The following is an 18,904-nucleotide window of genomic DNA, read 5'->3' on the forward strand; positions in this document are numbered from 1 at the left end:
CTCGTTGGTTGATTTCAGGAAGTTGTTACGTTTTCACACTGAATAATCTAGATTTTGAGTAACAGTAATTCCCAACGAGGAAGGCCATAAATTTGGAATTTATTGCTATTTATATTTTGCGGGTCACCCATGAACTTACTATTGAACGGGAAAATCATATGATATACAAATTGAGCTTGAATATACAAAAAGCATTGTTTGGTTTTAGTAAGTTTATTTCGAATAGAAAATTCAAACTTCAAGTAGAACCAAAGAACGTGATGACAAATATATTTGTACAATCTAGTATACTCATTGTCTTTAAGTGCCGTAGAAAATGAGCGTTGGCGTCCTTGCTGCAAGATAACCACTAAAAGAAGTCTGAGCCGCATTGTATAAGTAATCCGGTCCATGACTACGTTACCATCGCCTGTTAGGCTGCTAACGGACTATATCGGCGCTATATGCTTAGAGGAAAGGTGACAATATTTCTAAAAAGAAAGTAATGTATGTTATTATGGTGAAAATCTAGTCCGTTAATGTTACAGTCCGAGTGTAGAATGTTATAATACTGATACAAAATGCTATATTATGATACGTGTCTGTGTTCTATGCACCCTTGCACCCGAGATAAGTACTATTTATTATATCATAGCCCTGCGTACAGCCTTATGTTTTGGGGGTTACGATCAGCCAAACCTAAGTCGCATGTAAACATTCAACCGGACCCAAGTGCATTATCCCATACCGGTTGAGCGATATTACTCGTTACAAGCATGTGTGGTTGGGACGTTTTTGTTTTCAGTCCAGGGTCATGTAAGGTCATATATAAATGCTTTGCATTGTGGGTATAACAAATATGGCGACCTCTCTCGGCAGTGTTGTGATTGTTGATATGTCGTGAAAACATACCGGTGCCACGAGTGTTGTAGTGACAGTGTGGGTAGAGGTGAGACCGCAGTAAACTTTACTTTTTTTATATAGATCTGAGGAGTTCGTAATTCGCCTTTCATGATCTGGTACCCCTAGGGTGTATCCTCCATGATCCTACCTACTGGATATTAATTTTATCGAAAAATCATACATGTATTTGGAATCTCAGAATGTAAGATTCTTTAAAGTCACGTGCAATACATATTCAATCTGTTCTGCCCCTAGTCTTCATCCACATCATTCATGACGTCATCATATCTGGATGTTATAACAAATCAGACTTCAGACAAACAGCCACTTTATTTGTCGTGATCTGGAAAAAAATACAAATTAAAAAGAATTTAATATTTTGTGTTTCAGTTTTTGGTACTATAATTGAAAAGCCATTCCCTTCATTTTTATAAATATTTATATTAAAATTTCAGTTGCAGCCAATCAGTGACCAGCGACGTCATCTTCTTATGTTATTCCATTGGCCAATACAAACCTCTCATTTTAGTTTGAATGAGGGGAATGGGTTTGTTGGATGTGACGATAGGAATAAATGACTGTAAATTTTCTCATTCACTCAGGGATTGATCCTGTAACAATTTTCCAATAAGTCGTACTGAGCTAGATCTGTCACTGTCATTATGGGTAATATAAGTAGTAGTTTTGACAGCAACATTGATGACGGTGAAAACTTAGTTGTTTTGACAGAACAGTATCATCCATCAGCACCTAACTGGATTAATGTTCATGCACAGATATGTGAAAGTGAGTATTTTTACATTTTACAAGTAATAAGGGTTAAAGGAAAGAGTAATACTGTAAAATGACTAATTTTCACTGGGTTTAAATTTCACTGATTTACCATTTCAGGCACATTCAGTGGGTTTTAAATTCACGGTTTTATCATTTAGATAATGTGTTCTATGCTAAATTTTACATATTCACTGGGTTTTAATTTAGCGCATTTTTCTAGTCAGCGAAATAATCCAAATTAAAACCCAGTGAATAATTAACCCCTTTACAGTATTGATAACCGGTCACTGGTAGTATAGTGGTTCTTGCATCAGTCAAGTTCAAATCCTACCTTAAGCTGAACATCCCCCACCCTGGGTGAGTGTGACAGACTCAATGGAAAGGCCAATTCCACTGGCCGAGATTCATTCACTAACGAATGATTATGACTTGATTAAGGTCCGCAGGTGCTTGTGTTCGACCAATCCTGGTTGACTGCAGGATAGCGCATTAAAATTGCCATTTGATAGAGAGATGGCCGCAAAGCCCTGTCATATAGTCCCAAACATGAATATGACCTCTGTGGCAAAAATGTGCCAGCACTTGCAATTTGCACATACAACAGTGACAATCAATGTTTAGAACTATTGCCTGGCACAAACAAATTGTAAATACAAAACAATAAAAAAAAAAAGAGTAATATTGTCAGATTTGTATTCATGCTTTCTCAGTGTTACTATGAAAAGACAAACATCATTGAAATAATAATTGTTGATATTGAAAATTCCCCAGTTTTCAATTGGTTCATCCCTCAGTATCTAGCAGAAGAAGACTGCATATTCATTATTGTATGTTAATCTGTTGTTTTGATGATATACTATTTCATGCATTTTTAACATTAGAGGGCGGTGGTCGCAATGCCACATCGTGTTCGATATGGGTCCCATAGTGATGTATACAATGCGCATGTGTTATGTGCAATTTTGATGCACTGCGTGACAACCACCTTCTTTAACATAGGAGTTAAAACAAGCTGTTGACTAACTCACTCATTTGTCTGCTGTCATTCATGTTTTTGATTTTTTGATTATTTTCTAGTACCTGTGGTTGAAGTTGAAAGACTATGGCTGAGATTTCGACAACTTGGTGGTAGTAGTGACGGTATACTGACCAAAACAGCACTTAGTGAAGCAAATATCTACCAAGATGACATCCTTAAAAAGGTAAGTGTTTGTATTTGTTGGTGTATATAAAGAAATAGATTGTTTATTAGTTGTTACTATGGCAACAATGTGATGATGGGTATAGATGGCACAATTTAGTCAGCACTAGATTAGACTTTTACATGTAGATACCATTTTGATTCTCACATGGATCCCATGTAGATCCCATGTGGATCATGTGTTCATTCCATGTGGGTTTCATGTGGATCCCATGTGGGTCACATATGAAGTTTACATATGCATGTAGGTGAAATGCATTGTTTATACAAACATGCAAATTGCATGAATCCCCTTTCTGTAATGTGTGAATTGAACTTGACTAAAAAAAATTGTTTATGTACATATTATAAACAATGGTCATGAAAATTGTGTACTTACATCATGCATGAAACTAAAAAGAATAAACACTTGGGTACCTGACATTTCTATAGTAACCATTTCAAAGTATGCATGTTTTCTATAATAATTAATTTGTTGCATATTTGTTTATGAAGATTCTTATTCACATGCCGAAAAACAAAGATGGAGGAATGACATTCCAAACATTCTGCAATGCATCAAAATGGTGTGAAAACATCAACATAGAAGGAAAACTAAGAGGTGAGACAGCAAAATGAAGAGAATTTTTGCAATTTAAGATGATAATACAAAATGCCAAGCAGTGTGATCAATGTACATGTATGTATTCTGTATGCTAGATTTCAAAATCTGCCATAGAGGGCACCCTACTCAGGAGGGGGGGGGGGTGGTGATTGATTGGTGTATAAACTAAACTAAACATTTTAAACAATCACTTTTGATTATAAAGTTGAGCCTGTAACAGGTGTATTGAAGTCCCTGGGGAAAGTTGGCTGAGGGATACAATATGGATTTCTCATTTCTCATAAATTATTACTGATGAATTTTTGATACTAAATTTAGTAAAATACAAGGTTTGGGGAGGAGGTAACGTTACTATAATATTTTTGCATATCACAAGTGACAGCGCCCTCTATCACCTTATTTATATTCCCAGGGTGTTTTCGAACTCTAAATGATGGACATTACATCGATAATGATACATTAAAGAAGATTTTAAAGTCTGTCTACCCTGAAGACAATAGGGTAAGTAAGACTTAAACAGTTGTAATCTGATGGAAATCTCAAGTTTTAACAGAATATCAGTGTTTGCCATGGAGCCTGACATTCTATCAATGAAATAATGATTATTGTAAATATTTTAGTTGAATGTAAATTATTGTGTTAACTACTTGAATTATTTGTGAACTAAATCTGTATAAACAATGTAGAATTTTGTTATACCATTGAAAACTGTAGCTGTTCTCAAATTAAACCGATTTATGAACAATTTGGTCATAAAACTGCAAATGCAGAACATCAGTCATACTGTTAATTTCATTTACATCACAGTGTCAGGAAACCAAACGTAACGCGAATTTGTTCAAATTCAGTGTGCACATAACTCATGTATATCATTATAGTAATAGAAATTAGAATGTTACAAATAAAGTGAAGATATTGCCACAAATGTAAAACAAATAAAAATCATTATTTTAGTCATTAAAAATAGAATGACACTTTTTAGTCCCTTTTTTGGGGTAAACAGATTATATATCACCTATATAACCTACTGACATTGACAAATTGTATACAATATTAGTTGAGCATTTGGTAGAAAAACACAAAAATGATTTTTTTTCAGTACTGTTGTCATGACAACTATTTTATATGCATGTTTGGCACCAGTACATGTATGCTACCATGTTATAAACTTTCAGCCAATTTGAATTTCAACTTTTGAAGTTATAGATGAAATCATTTTCTCAATTTCTGACAGCAATGGATATACTTTACCTATAAAACTTTGCTGAAGAACCAAGATGGCTGACTACATAATACTGGTGAAAAGTTGAATATCTAGAGAATTAAAAGTGATATAAATAAACTGTAAATTGCATGTCCTTGCATTTGCTGAGCTCTTTCATCTGGGAGTGTTATGTTGTTAGCCTTGACTTTTCCTTTAAGTACCCCTTATCAAGCCAGTAACTATGTTATAATACATTCGCTTGCAGGAAGCGATTTCCCGACATGCCAAGGTGTTTATGTCTGAAGTTGACAAAAGAAGACTGGGATATATAGATGAGGAACAGTTTATTCGCTGGATGAAAAACATGCCACATGAAACTGTTCAAAAGATATTAATGTATTCCATTATACCTGATCACATTCAAGAAGAATTTAGAAGAGATAACTTATCAACAAGTCATAGTTCAAAACCAGTAAGTATAAACAGCTGTCAAAATGTTGTGAAAGTCACAATGAGTACAAAAATTTGTGATTTTTGCCAACTAAGAGACACACAACACTAACCAATCGCTATAGCAACTGGTAGAGACACAACACTAACCAATCGCTATAGCAACTGAGATAGACACAATACTAACCAATCGCTATAGCAACTGAGATAGACACAATACTAACCAATCATTATAGCAACTGGGAGACACACAAAACTACCCAATCACTATAGCAACTGGTAGAGACACAACACCGACGAATCGCTATAGCAACTGAGAGAGACACAATACTAACCAATCACTATAGCAACTGGGAGAGATACAAAACTAACCAATCACTATAGCAACTGGGAGAAACATAACACTAACCAATCGCTATAGCAACTGGGAGAGATACAACACTAACCAATGTTTACCACGACTTGGCAAGATATGGTACCACTGCTCAATTTCACATAGTTATGTCTACTTATTGCAGCCTCCAAAAAAGAGAAGACAAGCCATTACTGGTGATATGTTGGATACAGTTGCCACCCGTGCTAGTGCAAGAGATTGGAGTGTACTCGCCAATAAGTTAGGTTTCACTCTAGAAGATGTTGACCAACTAGCCGTCAGGTTTCCAAAGAAAGACCATGAACAGGTATGAATGAACTGTTTTACTGTTTAGTATACACATCATAGGGGATTGGAGTTTTTTGTATTTTTTGCAAATTAAAATCACTTACAAGCAGGTATGAATGAACTGTTTTACTGTTTAGTATACACATCATAGGGGATTGGAGTTTTTGTAATTTTTGCAAATTAAAATCACTTACAAGCATTCATTCAATTTGTTTGTTTCTAGATTTATTCAATGCTTCAGACATGGATGTCTAAAGAAGCACATCATGCTACTGCTGCTGCTTTAGAGAAAGCATTGAGGGAGAGTCAGATGGGAGATATAGCGGATGAAGTCATGAATCTTGAATAAAAACAAAACACAATACTACATAACACAATTAATTTTATCCGTTCAAAATCACTTGACATTGAATGCTATAAATTCAATTTCATTCAGCCTTTCATCAGCAGCATTAACCCTTTCACCACCACAGTTATCTTTTGTGCTTACACCTTTCATAAAATAGTCCCTTCAAAATGTGCTTATTTTGGCTCCTGTGTATGGAAACCAAATAATGTCATTATTTAATCAAAACGTGAAAAATTTATACTGGCTAATTTTAGCAATTTACAGTATTTTTTCCAAAATATCTGATGTATGCATGAACAAATTGCTTTGATCTTATCAAGCATAGACTCAGAGGTTTAATAATATTGTGGCTCGACAAAAAGTTTGGCTCATTTGGAATCAAACAATATAAATATCTATGAAAATATCTTATATATAATATATATCCACAAAATTAGAAATTTTTAACCAGTTTATCATCAAATTGTAATATGTTGATTTAATTTTAATTTTGTGATTTAATTTTAATTTTGTGATTTAATTTTTTTTCATCTTGTAACTGAAGCTTGGATGTCATGATTGGTTTATAGTTTTCCATAGTTACCATAACTATAGCAACCCATGGTGACATGGCTGCAATAAAAAAAAACCTTTTTTATTAAACTCTTACTGAGTTATTTCATCAAAATTCATGTTTCTTTATTTTACATTATCTGGATTATTTATGTATATTTTGTGTTCAAATTAGTGTTAAATGTCTGTTTAGCCACAGTTTAGTGTTATGAATTTTTAAAAAATATATTGTTAACTATTAATTTGTTAGAAATGTCAATTATATTGTGAATATGTGTATAGGAATATATAAATATAAAAAAATGATTTTGATAGATGAATATTTATATATATTTCAAGAATGGATTTATTTGGTGGATATATATATATATATTAAGAATAAATTTTAGATTGTATCCTACAGATACATTACTTTTTTATTTTGAAAATTTCAAAATTTATAACTCCAAAATCAGTTTTTGGCTCTTGTGTGCAGAGCAGAGTACAAATAGTAGGTGATTTCATACTCTCTCATATCACAAGAACTACTTGGTGGATTGTATGAAATTTGGTACACATTAGAACAAGCAGGTTGCTCAAATGAATTAAAATTAATTGCATGAGTCTGTACTGTTTGTGTAGACGCAAGTAATTGTTTGAAATGAATCTGTGCATTTTAATTAGCTAATTTGCATAACACTTAATTTCAGTATGTTCTGTGATATTTCTGTGCATGCTTGCTGTGTGTGGATGAAAATTTGATATCAGTTTTTCCATATTAATTACCTCATTTACATACTGATTCACTTTTCAGCTTGTTTATTTTGTATTGTAAAAGTAGCTCAAATAAATTAAATATTTGTACATACTGTGTGGGGTTGATTATCTGTTTTTCTGTGTGAATACTAATTAACCAATTTGAATACTATTTTCAACTTAAAAACAAGTGGATTGGAAAATAGTGTATCATACTTTTTGAATCAATCTGTGGATCAACCAACATAAGCAATGATTAAACAGAAATGGTTAGGATTTTGCATTCACTTCACACACTGACAGGAGCACTTTCTAGAATCTCTGATTCAGAACTATTGTCACTCAAAGGATGAGATGCACCTTTTCAGACACATTTTGATTAAAACTCACTTTTTTAATTTTTTGAAAAGTAAACATCAATGCTGTTATGTAGTCAAAATTTTAATTCACCATTTTCAATGAAACACTCAAAATGTGTTTAATTCTTTTATTTCAAAATGTTAATTCTGATGACTTTATTTACATAGCTGCATGTGATTACAAATTAGTAATAAATGCAAGCTACAAACGATTATCCGCTCCTAGGATGAATATCTCTACACAGTTTACTATTCATAACTTTTGACAAGATGTTAGGAAATGGTATATTGTAAGTCACCAATGAGGGTGATTTTACAAATTAGCAAATGTATCTTTATTTCTGGCCACCCAAGTATACTTTCAATTCGGAACACCTTCAATGTCTCTTGTTTGAATATCCATCACCTTGTATTTCTCCTAAAAACAGGGGCGATAATCTGCGTTCCGGAAAAGTCCAGAATGGCCATCGGGCCTCAGCACTAATTGGTCCAAACTTTAATAATAATAATTTTTATTAACACTTGCACATTCCCCTGAGGGATTGGCAATGGATACAAAAGTTTAAAAAAGAGATAAATATATTAAGATTAAATTATGATACTACAATAGATAGAAAACAAAATGCAAAACTCAAATAGTGGAAGAAGGTTGTTACTGGGGTTGCTGTCTTATTTTAAAACACTTCTTTAGGTACCTTGCTACAGGGAGTGTTAGACCACTGTTGTTTAGCAAGGCTATGAATAGCAAACATTCAGAATGCCCCCCCCCCCCCCCGTTTTTTTAAACTTGGTTTATATGTAATTCGGGTGGACCACTTTCAAATTTGTTCATTTCGAGATGAAATCTTCAATTCTCTAATTGAATTCTAGTCGATTCAATACCAATTATCAAATTGTGTATAGGGCGACCTCAAACATTGGTAGTTGGAGTAGTAGAGAAGTAGCAATACAGCAGGGCGCCACCAACGTTAAAATTATTGAAAGTCATAACATTTGTGCTAAGAATAGTTCAAAAAAAAAAAAAAAAAAAATGAAAAGCGCAGTGGAATCAAGGCTATGCCTCAAACACAAATGAATTCATTCAATTTAGTACTTTCATTCCGGTAACCCACATTTTATAGTGTACGTACCAATAAATCATAATGTGATCGACTCGGTCTAGAATTCTCTGTGACGGGAACGGATGAGCGGCAGTAGTTCATACGGGTATATATGCACTATGTTTTGAACACAGATTGGCCATTTTTTTGCCCGAAATCCCTGGTGAAATATATATATCCCTTATGGAAGGTAAACAACATCTCCTGACCCCCCCCCCACAACATCCCTTGAACGCTTGTGCGAAATATACGCGCCATCGTAGGCCACCCCTGTGAAAGTTAGACACAATCCCTAGACCACTCATGTATTTGATGTCGTTTTTCGGTCTAATCTAATCCCACCGCAACCCAAGTAACGGAGATAGCCCGTAAGGATTTAACGACTTTCTGGTATACCGGTACTACTGACTGTTAATACGCACCTACTGATCCTTGGGCTAATAGGATTGCCGTGCAAAGATCATCCCCCTAATCCTATTTGTGGAAATTCCAACTGTTATTTGCGTCTATACATGTACTGGTACGCTATAACACTGCTACAATAAAGGCTGTGTTTTGATTAACGAGATCCCGAATGAACTTATGTGTGCACCAATTGTTCGATTTTATTTGTCTGTTTGAAGGACACAAAAGTCTCTAAGAAACGGAGAACTTCTATACGAAAGACTGCAACCAACGGATCTATTCAACGCTGAATGCGAAATATTCGCATTGCCACAGACTGCCTATATTTATAGTGTGAAAGACTATTCCAATTTTAAAGATATCTGCGTTTAAAAATATTCGACATTGGTTAACGTCGAATAGGCTTGGTAAGTACCATTACACTCATACGATAGTAGATAGTATATTTGTTGGCGTATATAAGTTATATGTAAATGTGCCCGAATTGTAAATTGGAATATCTAACACTTCATCATGTGATTTTATAACGAGTATTTAAGTTTCGATTGCTTCAGTCAACCTGGAGTGGTGGCGCAATTATATAGTTAGTTACAACCACATTATCTGTTAAATCGTTTACTCTACCTGACATGACTGAGTGATCCCACGACGCCCGTATTCGTACATTCGATAGCTCTTATAATGACCGTAAGTGGCAGCCCGTCAGAATCATAGCACTCACTGTCAGCTTTCACACGTAATCTAAGTTCAGATTATGGGATTATCGTCCTGGCGAGATAACATTTCAACTTGATCCCTATATCAGGCTCTGAAATAATGACCATGAATCTGCTTCACAGTTTAATTATCGGGCAATGTGAATAGCGCACCTGAACAGCAGCGTAGTGCGTATTGTTCCGAGCTGTTAAAAATTTCCAAAGAATTTGGCACGGCCCAAATAACAAATAGAATGATGATGCACCCACAAAGCGACACAAGCCGTATATCTCTCAAGGGACGGACCATTAATAATACTCATAAGCAAGCTAAGATGAGATCAATCAAAGAAATGTGTGCATTGTCTTAACGGTCTTCACCGAGTTAAACAGGTGTGATACAATCGTCGTACCGGGATAGGCTCAAGAGTCCGATACAGCGTTTTCAAGGGTAGTTTGTGGTAATTTCCACCCTATTAGCCAGTCTGACAACATTAATTATAGCAAATGGTTAGCAGAAAGGTTGACATCAAAGGCTGTCATGTGACATCTACTTTCCGAATTTAGCCGGAAAATGTCGAATCGAATTATCCGAGTAATGTTACTAAATGTGACAGAAAACCTGAATGTGATAAACTGTATTATGTAACATAGGTAACACTTACTATTCTAGACCTATTCGGTTCTTTTACGACATCACAGTTCCGGGAACAACTCTCCCGTCTTAAGAACAATGTTGAAACTGACAGCAAGTTTGCAGCTGGAATTATGGTTAATAACACCATGTCTCGTCGTGATGTTGCTCGTAATACTGGAATGTTACAAGTAATATTGTGATGTTACTAGTAATACTGCGATGTCACTATTAATACTGGACTGTTACTTGTAATACTGCGATATCACTATTAATACTGGACTGTTACTAGTAATATTGTGATGTTACTAGTAATACTGCGATAACACTATTAATACTGGACTGTTACTTGTAATACTGCGATGTTGCTAGTAATACTGGAATGTTACAAGTAATATTGTGATGTTACTAGTAATACTGCGATGTCACTATTAATACTGGACTGTTACTTGTAATACTGCGATATCAATATTAATACTGAACTGTTGTTTGTAATACTGTAATGTCACTATTAATAATGGACTGTTACTAGTAATACTGTAATGTCACTATTAATACTGGACTGCTACTAGTAATACTGCGATATCACTATTAATACTGGACTGTTACTTGTAATACTGCGATGTGACTATTAACACTGAACTGATACTTGTAATACTGCGATGTCACTATTAATACTGGACTGTTACTTGTAATATTGTGATAATACTAGTAATACTAGACTGTTGCTTGTAATACTGTAATGTCACTATTAATACTGGACTGTTACTTGTAATACTGCGATGTCACTATTAATACTGGACTGCTGTTTGTAATATTGTGATAATACTAGACTGTTGTTTGTAATACTGTAATGTCACTATTAATACTGGACTGTTACTAGTAATACTGTGATATCACTATTAATGCTGGACTGTTACTAGTAATACTGCGATGTCACTATTAATACTGGACTGTTGTTTGTAATATTGTGATAATACTAGTAATACTGGACTGTTGCTTGTAATACTGTAATGTCACTATTAATACTGATAGTTACCTCGTTCATTGATGTGACGTATAACATGTATTCATGTACACCAAGTCGATCTCGTTGGTTCGAATCCAGTATGTTGCTGCTCAAGAAATTGAGCAATAGTAATGTTACTAGTAACATAGCTATGTTCCTCGTATTATCCTGATTCATTCTAGTAATACTGGAATGTTACTAGTAGCATAGCTATGTTCCTCGTATTATCCTGATTCTTTCTAGTAATACTGTAATGTTACTAGTAACATAGCTATGTTCCTCGTACTATCCTGATTCTTTCTAGTAATACTGGAATGTTACTAGTAACATAGTTATGTTCCTCGTATTATCCTGATTCGTTCTAGTAATACTGGAATGTTACTAGTAACATAGCTATGTTCCTCGTATTATCCTGATTCTTTCTAGTAATACTGGAATGTTACTAGTAACATTGTTATGTTCCTCGTATTATCCCGATTCTTTCTAGTAATACTGGAATTTTACTAGTAACATAGCCATGTTCCTCGTATTATCCTGATTCTTTCTAGTAATACTGGAATGTTACTAGTAACATAGCCATGTTCCTTGTATTATCCTGATTCTTTCTAGTAATACTGGAATGTTACTAGTAACATAGCCATGTTCCTCGTATTATCCTGATTCTTTCTAGTAATACTGGAATGTTACTAGTAACATAGCTATGTTCCTCGTATTATCCTGATTCTTTCTAGTAATACTGGAATGTTACTAGTAACATAACTATGTTCCTCGTATTATCCTGATTCTTTCTAGTAATACTGGAATGTTACTAGCAACATAGCTATGTTCCTCGTATTATCCTGATTCTTTCTAGTAATACTGGAATGTTACTAGTAACATTGTTATGTTCCTCGTATTATCCTGATTCTTTCTAGTAATACTGGAATGTTACTAGTAACATTGTTATGTTCCTCGTATTATCCTGATTCTTTCTAGTAATACTGGAATGTTACTAGTAACATAGCTATGTTCCTCGTATTATCCTGATTCTTTCTAGTAATACTGGAATGTTACTAGTAACATAGCTATGTTCCTCGTATTATCCTGATTCTTTCTAGTAATACAGGAATGCTACTAGTAACATAGCTATGTTCCTCGTATTATCCTGATTCTTTCTGATAATACTGGAATGTTACTAGTAACATAGCTATGTTCCTCGTACTATCCTGATTCTTTCTAGTAATACTGGAATGTTACTAGTAACATTGTTATGTTCCTCGTATTATCCTGATTCTTTCTAGTAATACTGGAATGTTACTAGTAACATTGTTATGTTCCTCGTATTATCCTGATTCTTTCTAGTAATACTGGAATGTTACTAGTAACATAACTATGTTCCTCCTATTATCCTGATTCTTTCTAGTAATACTGGAATGTTACTAGTAACATAGCTATGTTCCTCGTATTATCCTGATTCTTTCTAGTAATACTGGAATGTTACTAGTAACATAGCCATGTTCCTCGTATTATCCTGATTCTTTCTAGTAATACAGGAATGTTACTAGTAACATAGCCATGTTCCTCGTATTATCCTGATTCTTTCTAGTAATACTGGAATGTTACTAGTAACATAGCCATGTTCCTCGCATTATCCTGATTCTTTCTAGTAATACTGGAATGTTACTAGTAACATAGCCATGTTCCTCGTATTATCCTGATTCTTTCTAGTAATACAGGAATGTTACTAGTAACATAGCTATGTTCCTCGTATTATCCTGATTCCTTCTAGTAATACTGGAATGTTACTAGTAACATAGCCATGTTCCTCGTATTATCCTGATTCTTTCTAGTAATACTGGAATGTTACTAGTAATATAGCCATGTTCCTCGTATTATCCCGATTCTTTCTAGTAATACAGGAATGTTACTAGTAACATAGCTATGTTCCTCGTATTATCCTGATTCTTTCTAGTAATACTGGAATGTTACTAGTAACATAGCCATGTTCCTCGTATTATCCTGATTCTTTCTAGTAATACTGGAATGTTACTAGTAATCCTGATTAAAAGTTGTGAATGCGTTTTTTTAGATCTAATCGACAACTGAGTATGGGTACGTTTGCAAGTTCATTTGAAGGCGCCGGTGGTGGCGTTGTTCATACCTACACGGATTCCACCAAGCCCAACTGGATAACAGCACACGCCAAAGCTTGTCAGAGTAAGTACATCGCGTTGTATCAACAACCAATATATATTCACTCCGGTTACCATTTCGCGTGTTTTATGCCCACAGACTAAGAGTGTATAGTCAGGATAAACTACTTTATAAAACTTATTTCATATAAATTGAAAAAAAACATGTTATGTACACAGTGCAAGTACCGGAAGTGGAAAGACTCTGGTCCCGTTTTCAATATATGGGGTGCGATGACAGAGGAGTACTCGATGACGCGACACTGCAACAGCGAGTCAAGGACGATTTATTTTTGAAACAAGTGAGTAACAATATAAAACAATACAAACACACACACAAAAATGAATGAACGAATGAATGAATGAATGAAACAGTGACCGTTCTAAATGATACGGACTGAATCAGTGAGTGAAACTATGAATGATTGACCGTATGTCGATTTAGGTTACCAAACTACTATTCAATTCAAACTACGATTTCTCCAGATAGTTCGCTACTTTCCCAGAGACAGGGAAGGGAGTCTGCATTTCCAAACGTTTTGCAATGCCATGAAATGGTTCCAACAACCAGATCCATTCGATCACGAAAATTCACAGGAAATCAAACTAAGGGGTAAGCAAACAACAAATATATTGAAATTACACTGCCAGGAAAGCCAACTGACTAAGATTAAAATGATTTATAAATACTATGTACAAATATGAAAGATGTGTTTTTGGTACTTACATCAGTTTCTTCTCCATGTATTTCAGCCATTTTCAAAGTCCTTAACGGAGGAGAGAGTGTCTCCCAAGATTTGTTAACTAATGTTTTATCTAAGATTTATCTCGGCGAATCAAGGGTAAGACATTATTATGCCTATTTATCCATGTCCACACGATTACCATATATGGGTATTATTATAATCCATTATTACCATATTTGAACTGAATATTTGTTTATCGGTTTATTCGGGTGTTGCCATATTTAGATGTTATATCGGAAAATCTCAAATCGTTAACATATTTGGATATTGCTTTATGGCAAATATAATCATAGATCAATTCCGCTCTATTGTTATTTAGCATTTTCGCATACGGACGAGCAGTAATATAATAATTTCATGTGAATATTTCTATCTCTTTTTAGGAGGACCTGAGTCTCCGATCACAACTTCTTATGGCGTGTATAGATGATAAAAAACAAGGTAAAAAAAATATTATACTATAAACGCAAATCTTACTCAGCGATAAAGAAATTATTTTGTTTAGGCAAATAATCACCGAGCACAAGTTGTCGAATTAGTTTGGAGATTTCGTGTAGTACGTATGTGTATAGAATCCAAGGTAAGATGCATGCAACCTGGTCGCAAGTTTCGTTCCGCTCTTCTGGTCCAACGGGACGATTCTGGCCCAGGTTAGACGCATTTGTCGAACCCTGCCCAGTGTAATCATAGCATAGAAATTGTATTCAATACATGTCTCGCCCCCACAAAAATGCCGGCTAAAACGAGCTTTGAAATGTAATTCATTGTCTATGATGACATGAGGCATCCGAGATCGACTTACACAAAGTTGTGTAACCAAACATCGCGTCACACGATTCCATATTGAATGTAATTGGCCATTAGAAGTGATATATAGAAAGATTAGAACAGTTACTATGGGTACCAATTGTCTATATTTCACTTCCATCCTTTTCAATCGCAGGAAGAATTGACGAAGAACAATTTGTCCGATGGATGAAGAAATTACCACGTGACTCAGTCCAGTCTATATTAGAGTTTTCGATAGTACCCCAAGAATTGAAAGATTTTGCGGCAGGCTCGATGGGAGCAGCTGGGGTAGACGGCAGGTATAATCCCACCAAAATTGGGACGTCACAACTATCCCTTCGGACGATACGTGAGGTAAGTGTCACTGTATTGATGACTGTAAGGGATGTAAATGCTAGAGAGGACTTCAGGTGTAGATGGCTGTTAAAGAGTGTGGCTTTGGGTATTATAACTCAGCCTTGCAGAGAGAGAAAAGGAAGCCGGGAACCTAATCGATACACACATACAAGCATGTACGAGTGGAGAGTCGTACACTAGTCAGATTTAGGTATCAAAACGTGAAGGTTTATTAGAACACTGGAAGACTATGGATTTAATGTCGACCGAATACACTAATTTAGCCAATCAGTGGAGGTCAGTTGATGGCACAAATGATTACAATTACACTAGATGATGTCTCTATCTCAGCAATATGTTCTCCGACATGACATTTTCATGGATATTTTTTCAGAACTGTCAGTTTCTAACCTGTTTGAGATGTCCCATTGAATAACGTCTCCTTAAATTTAATATGTATATATGACTCACTGCAATTACATACTCATAGACAACAATGTGAAAACCCAAAATAAAACAAAAATGAATAAATGGTTCGTCTGGTATTTAAATTCAAACATTAAAAGATATTATCACATTAATCCCAAAGATGAGCCTGATAACACGTGTCCGCTCTGGCACTGGCAAGTTGACTCTGCCGAACACATGTAGAGTTTCACTTTAGCTCAAGTGACAAATTCAAGGTTTGGTTATCCTGGTATTATATTCAGTAAAGTACGCCACCATTTGTTAACATTTACATGTATTTTCAAAATATCCTCGGGGCGGAGCTACGTCACAAGACGTTCCACGTTGCTACGACGCGCACCACTGCACATGCATTTCTATGGGCTCTGTGCGCGCTGCTGTGGAACGCCGGTCGAGCCGGTGAAAATTCGAGAAAACAACACAAACTCAACTTTGAAGTAATCCCGAACAGCCAAATTTATATATGTTACACACGTAGGGCTAATCTTGTTACACTGTTCAGAGGAGTCTCAACAATCATCCCAAAGTACTGTTTTCAGCGAGTTTTTGGCCTGTGTTTTCACCGCCGCGGGTTGCCAGGCGGTGAAAATGCCCGGATGTCCGCCCCCGAGGATAGGGTATTATTAGGTATTCTCGCGCCTCGATACACACTCTAACTGTAGCGTGAAATATGTTGCACACAAATGTACTGAAATGTAGGGTGTCAGATAAATGGGCACTGTAGTAATACGTCAATTATATTCCTTTTTTACAGGAACCTCAAACCTCCCGTGATCCACAGGGACGTCCATCAAACGGTACACTTTTCCACATCTCACTAAAAATATCGCAGCGTGACTGGCTGATGTTTGCTAACAAACTTGGGTTTACTGAAATCGAAGTGGAAAAAATTAAAAGATTGGCCCCAGATAGACCCAGGGATCAGGTATTGAATGTAATTTAAATCGGAAAAATATAGTTTGCATTCCTAATTTTTGAATAATTAATATTGACCCTTGATATTTTTTTAGGTGTTTGAGCTTCTTCAGCGATGGATTGCTCGTGATGGTATGATGGCAACCAATTCTACCCTTGAGGGCGCTCTAGTTGACAGTGGAATGGCGGATGTTGCACACGCAATGCATGCTATGTCGAGAACGAGTCTTAACCGACCACTTTAACCTATAACAAAATCGTCAAGTTCACTGACCATTTTCAACACTGTTGGCATTGGATTATCCAATATATTTATTATTCACTTGAAGCGGAGAGGTAATCGCCACTTGCGTAGGCGTGGGAATTAAGACCTAAGCGACGATGACAATACGCGCTAAAACCGCAAGGGCTCATGGGTAGACGCTTACAACGACACGTTAGGTATTGACTTAAAAGAGCGGGAGATGCGTTTTGCGTCATTTGTTTAATAATTCAGTATTAGTTCAATATTCATGATTTTTGTAATTCTCGAAATAAATTTCTTATTTTATTATCGTAATTAGCGTTTCTCCAAATATCGTTCTAATTCTTGGGTTTATGATGCCGGTTTGTCTAGGCAAGTTTGTAGACTTGTTTTTATTTTATTTTGAGATTACAATGACATTGGACTAGTTTGTCTAGGCAAGTTTGTAGACCACTTGATTTTGATTACTGTTTCTATGACTGGTTGAACAGTTTTCAACTGACATACTGCAAATTGAATAGTATTTAAATATTTATAAATTAACAGAAAACTACATCAACGGGTAATCAGAAACATGAACTCAAAGGATACTGACACTATATCTGTCATAAAGTCTATAAGATGAATAATAGAAAGACAGAAGGATGACTCTAAGTCAATTGAAGAGTATCAAGCCCATCGTAACTCAGTTCAATGTTTTCTATGTACATTGATTAAATGGAAACGCTTTTTTGCGAGTCGTAACATACACTGTGCTTATTTAGCCGTCCCTTCAAACCACGATGACTTACAACATTATGAACACTAGCTCCTACTAATATATATTCATGTATCATGTTGTAGTTAAGTTGAAAATACAACATCTTGTACATTACTTGTACATTCTTTTCCATTTGAAAAAAAAAATGACTCGGAGAACAAAATCGACTTGTGTACAAATCCCTTAAAGGGCGGCAGTCGTCGCGCCGCGTCCTGTTCGATATGGGACTCATAGCGACGTATACAACGCGTGTAAAATACATTGTTTATTTACATGAAATTCGAACACGCGCTGCGCGACGACCACCGCGCTTTAACTTAACGGTTACTTTCTATTACTACAGTTTTTTATCTACTATATTTCAGTTCTCTACACAGTCTTTTAAGTGTTGTGGCTTTCTGACAATATGGTCTGGTGGATTGTTTTCATAGGATGCTTTAACGTTGCTACTTGAATTTTCACGTGCACTTCCTTAATGGATTGTGTGAAATGATGATTGACTGCTTGTTCATAAAATGCAGAGCAAAGCAGAGCTATTCAATTTGATATACATGTACATGTTTAAGCTAAATTTACTTTTCTCATTAAGTTCTTTGCCGTGCTAGTTTTCCACCACACCACTGTTCGGGCGAAGATGCAATGTGCTCAAAACCTACAGATTTTCTTGAATTTCTCTGATGATTCCGAACAAATTTATTAGTCCATGACAAGCAAATTGCGCTTTGAGGTTTCAAATGACAGTTTTCGCTCTTATGTCTTCTAAGTAGCCAACCACTCAGTAATAGTCAATTGTGACCAAATAAACTGATCAGTTGAGACTTTTGATAATGCTCGCCCTGGATCTACTAGTAATAGTGCGGC

At 35.4% G+C, this 18,904-nt stretch overlaps 2 protein-coding genes and 1 long non-coding RNA gene across 3 annotated transcripts; 2 read left to right on the top strand and 1 right to left on the bottom strand.

Moving 5' to 3' along the window:
• The first annotated feature begins 772 nt into the window (after positions 1-772).
• Positions 773-7,520, top strand: LOC102805164 (uncharacterized). Its single transcript, XM_006819832.3, has 8 exons — positions 773-928; positions 1,485-1,668; positions 2,734-2,858; positions 3,353-3,458; positions 3,874-3,962; positions 4,931-5,137; positions 5,634-5,795; positions 6,000-7,520. Exons 2-8 carry the CDS (start codon positions 1,545-1,547, stop codon positions 6,123-6,125), a joined length of 939 nt encoding a protein of 312 aa, XP_006819895.2. The 5' UTR covers positions 773-928; positions 1,485-1,544; the 3' UTR covers positions 6,126-7,520.
• Positions 1,069-10,153, bottom strand: LOC146730912 (uncharacterized). Its single transcript, XR_014927487.1, has 2 exons — positions 9,901-10,153; positions 1,069-1,225 (listed from the first exon to the last, which is right to left on the bottom strand). It is a non-coding gene; the product is annotated as an uncharacterized LOC146730912 (long non-coding RNA).
• Positions 10,154-13,688: 3,535 nt separating this feature from the next.
• On the top strand, positions 13,689-17,598 carry LOC102805283 (uncharacterized). Its single transcript, XM_085494042.1, has 8 exons — positions 13,689-13,810; positions 13,966-14,087; positions 14,272-14,398; positions 14,539-14,627; positions 14,915-14,972; positions 15,475-15,674; positions 16,879-17,049; positions 17,135-17,598. Exons 1-8 carry the CDS (start codon positions 13,702-13,704, stop codon positions 17,282-17,284), a joined length of 1,026 nt encoding a protein of 341 aa, XP_085350168.1. The 5' UTR covers positions 13,689-13,701; the 3' UTR covers positions 17,285-17,598.
• Positions 17,599-18,904: the final 1,306 nt, after the last annotated feature.

The sequence above is a fragment of the Saccoglossus kowalevskii genome, chromosome 19, assembly GCF_978046115.1.
Source record: "Saccoglossus kowalevskii chromosome 19, keSacKowa6.1, whole genome shotgun sequence".
Taxonomy (NCBI): Eukaryota; Metazoa; Hemichordata; class Enteropneusta; family Harrimaniidae; genus Saccoglossus; species Saccoglossus kowalevskii.

Coding starts and splice junctions, on each gene's coding strand:
- LOC102805164 (XM_006819832.3), top strand. CDS start 1,545: ATGGGTAATATAAGTAGTAGTTTTGACAGCAACATTGATGACGGTGAA. Junction 3,459..3,873: donor CATAGAAGGAAAACTAAGAG/GTGAGACAGCAA, acceptor TTATATTCCCAG/GGTGTTTTCGAACTCTAAAT. Junction 5,138..5,633: donor CAAGTCATAGTTCAAAACCA/GTAAGTATAAAC, acceptor TACTTATTGCAG/CCTCCAAAAAAGAGAAGACA.
- LOC102805283 (XM_085494042.1), top strand. CDS start 13,702: ATGGGTACGTTTGCAAGTTCATTTGAAGGCGCCGGTGGTGGCGTTGTT. Junction 14,399..14,538: donor ACAGGAAATCAAACTAAGGG/GTAAGCAAACAA, acceptor CATGTATTTCAG/CCATTTTCAAAGTCCTTAAC. Junction 14,628..14,914: donor TTTATCTCGGCGAATCAAGG/GTAAGACATTAT, acceptor ATCTCTTTTTAG/GAGGACCTGAGTCTCCGATC.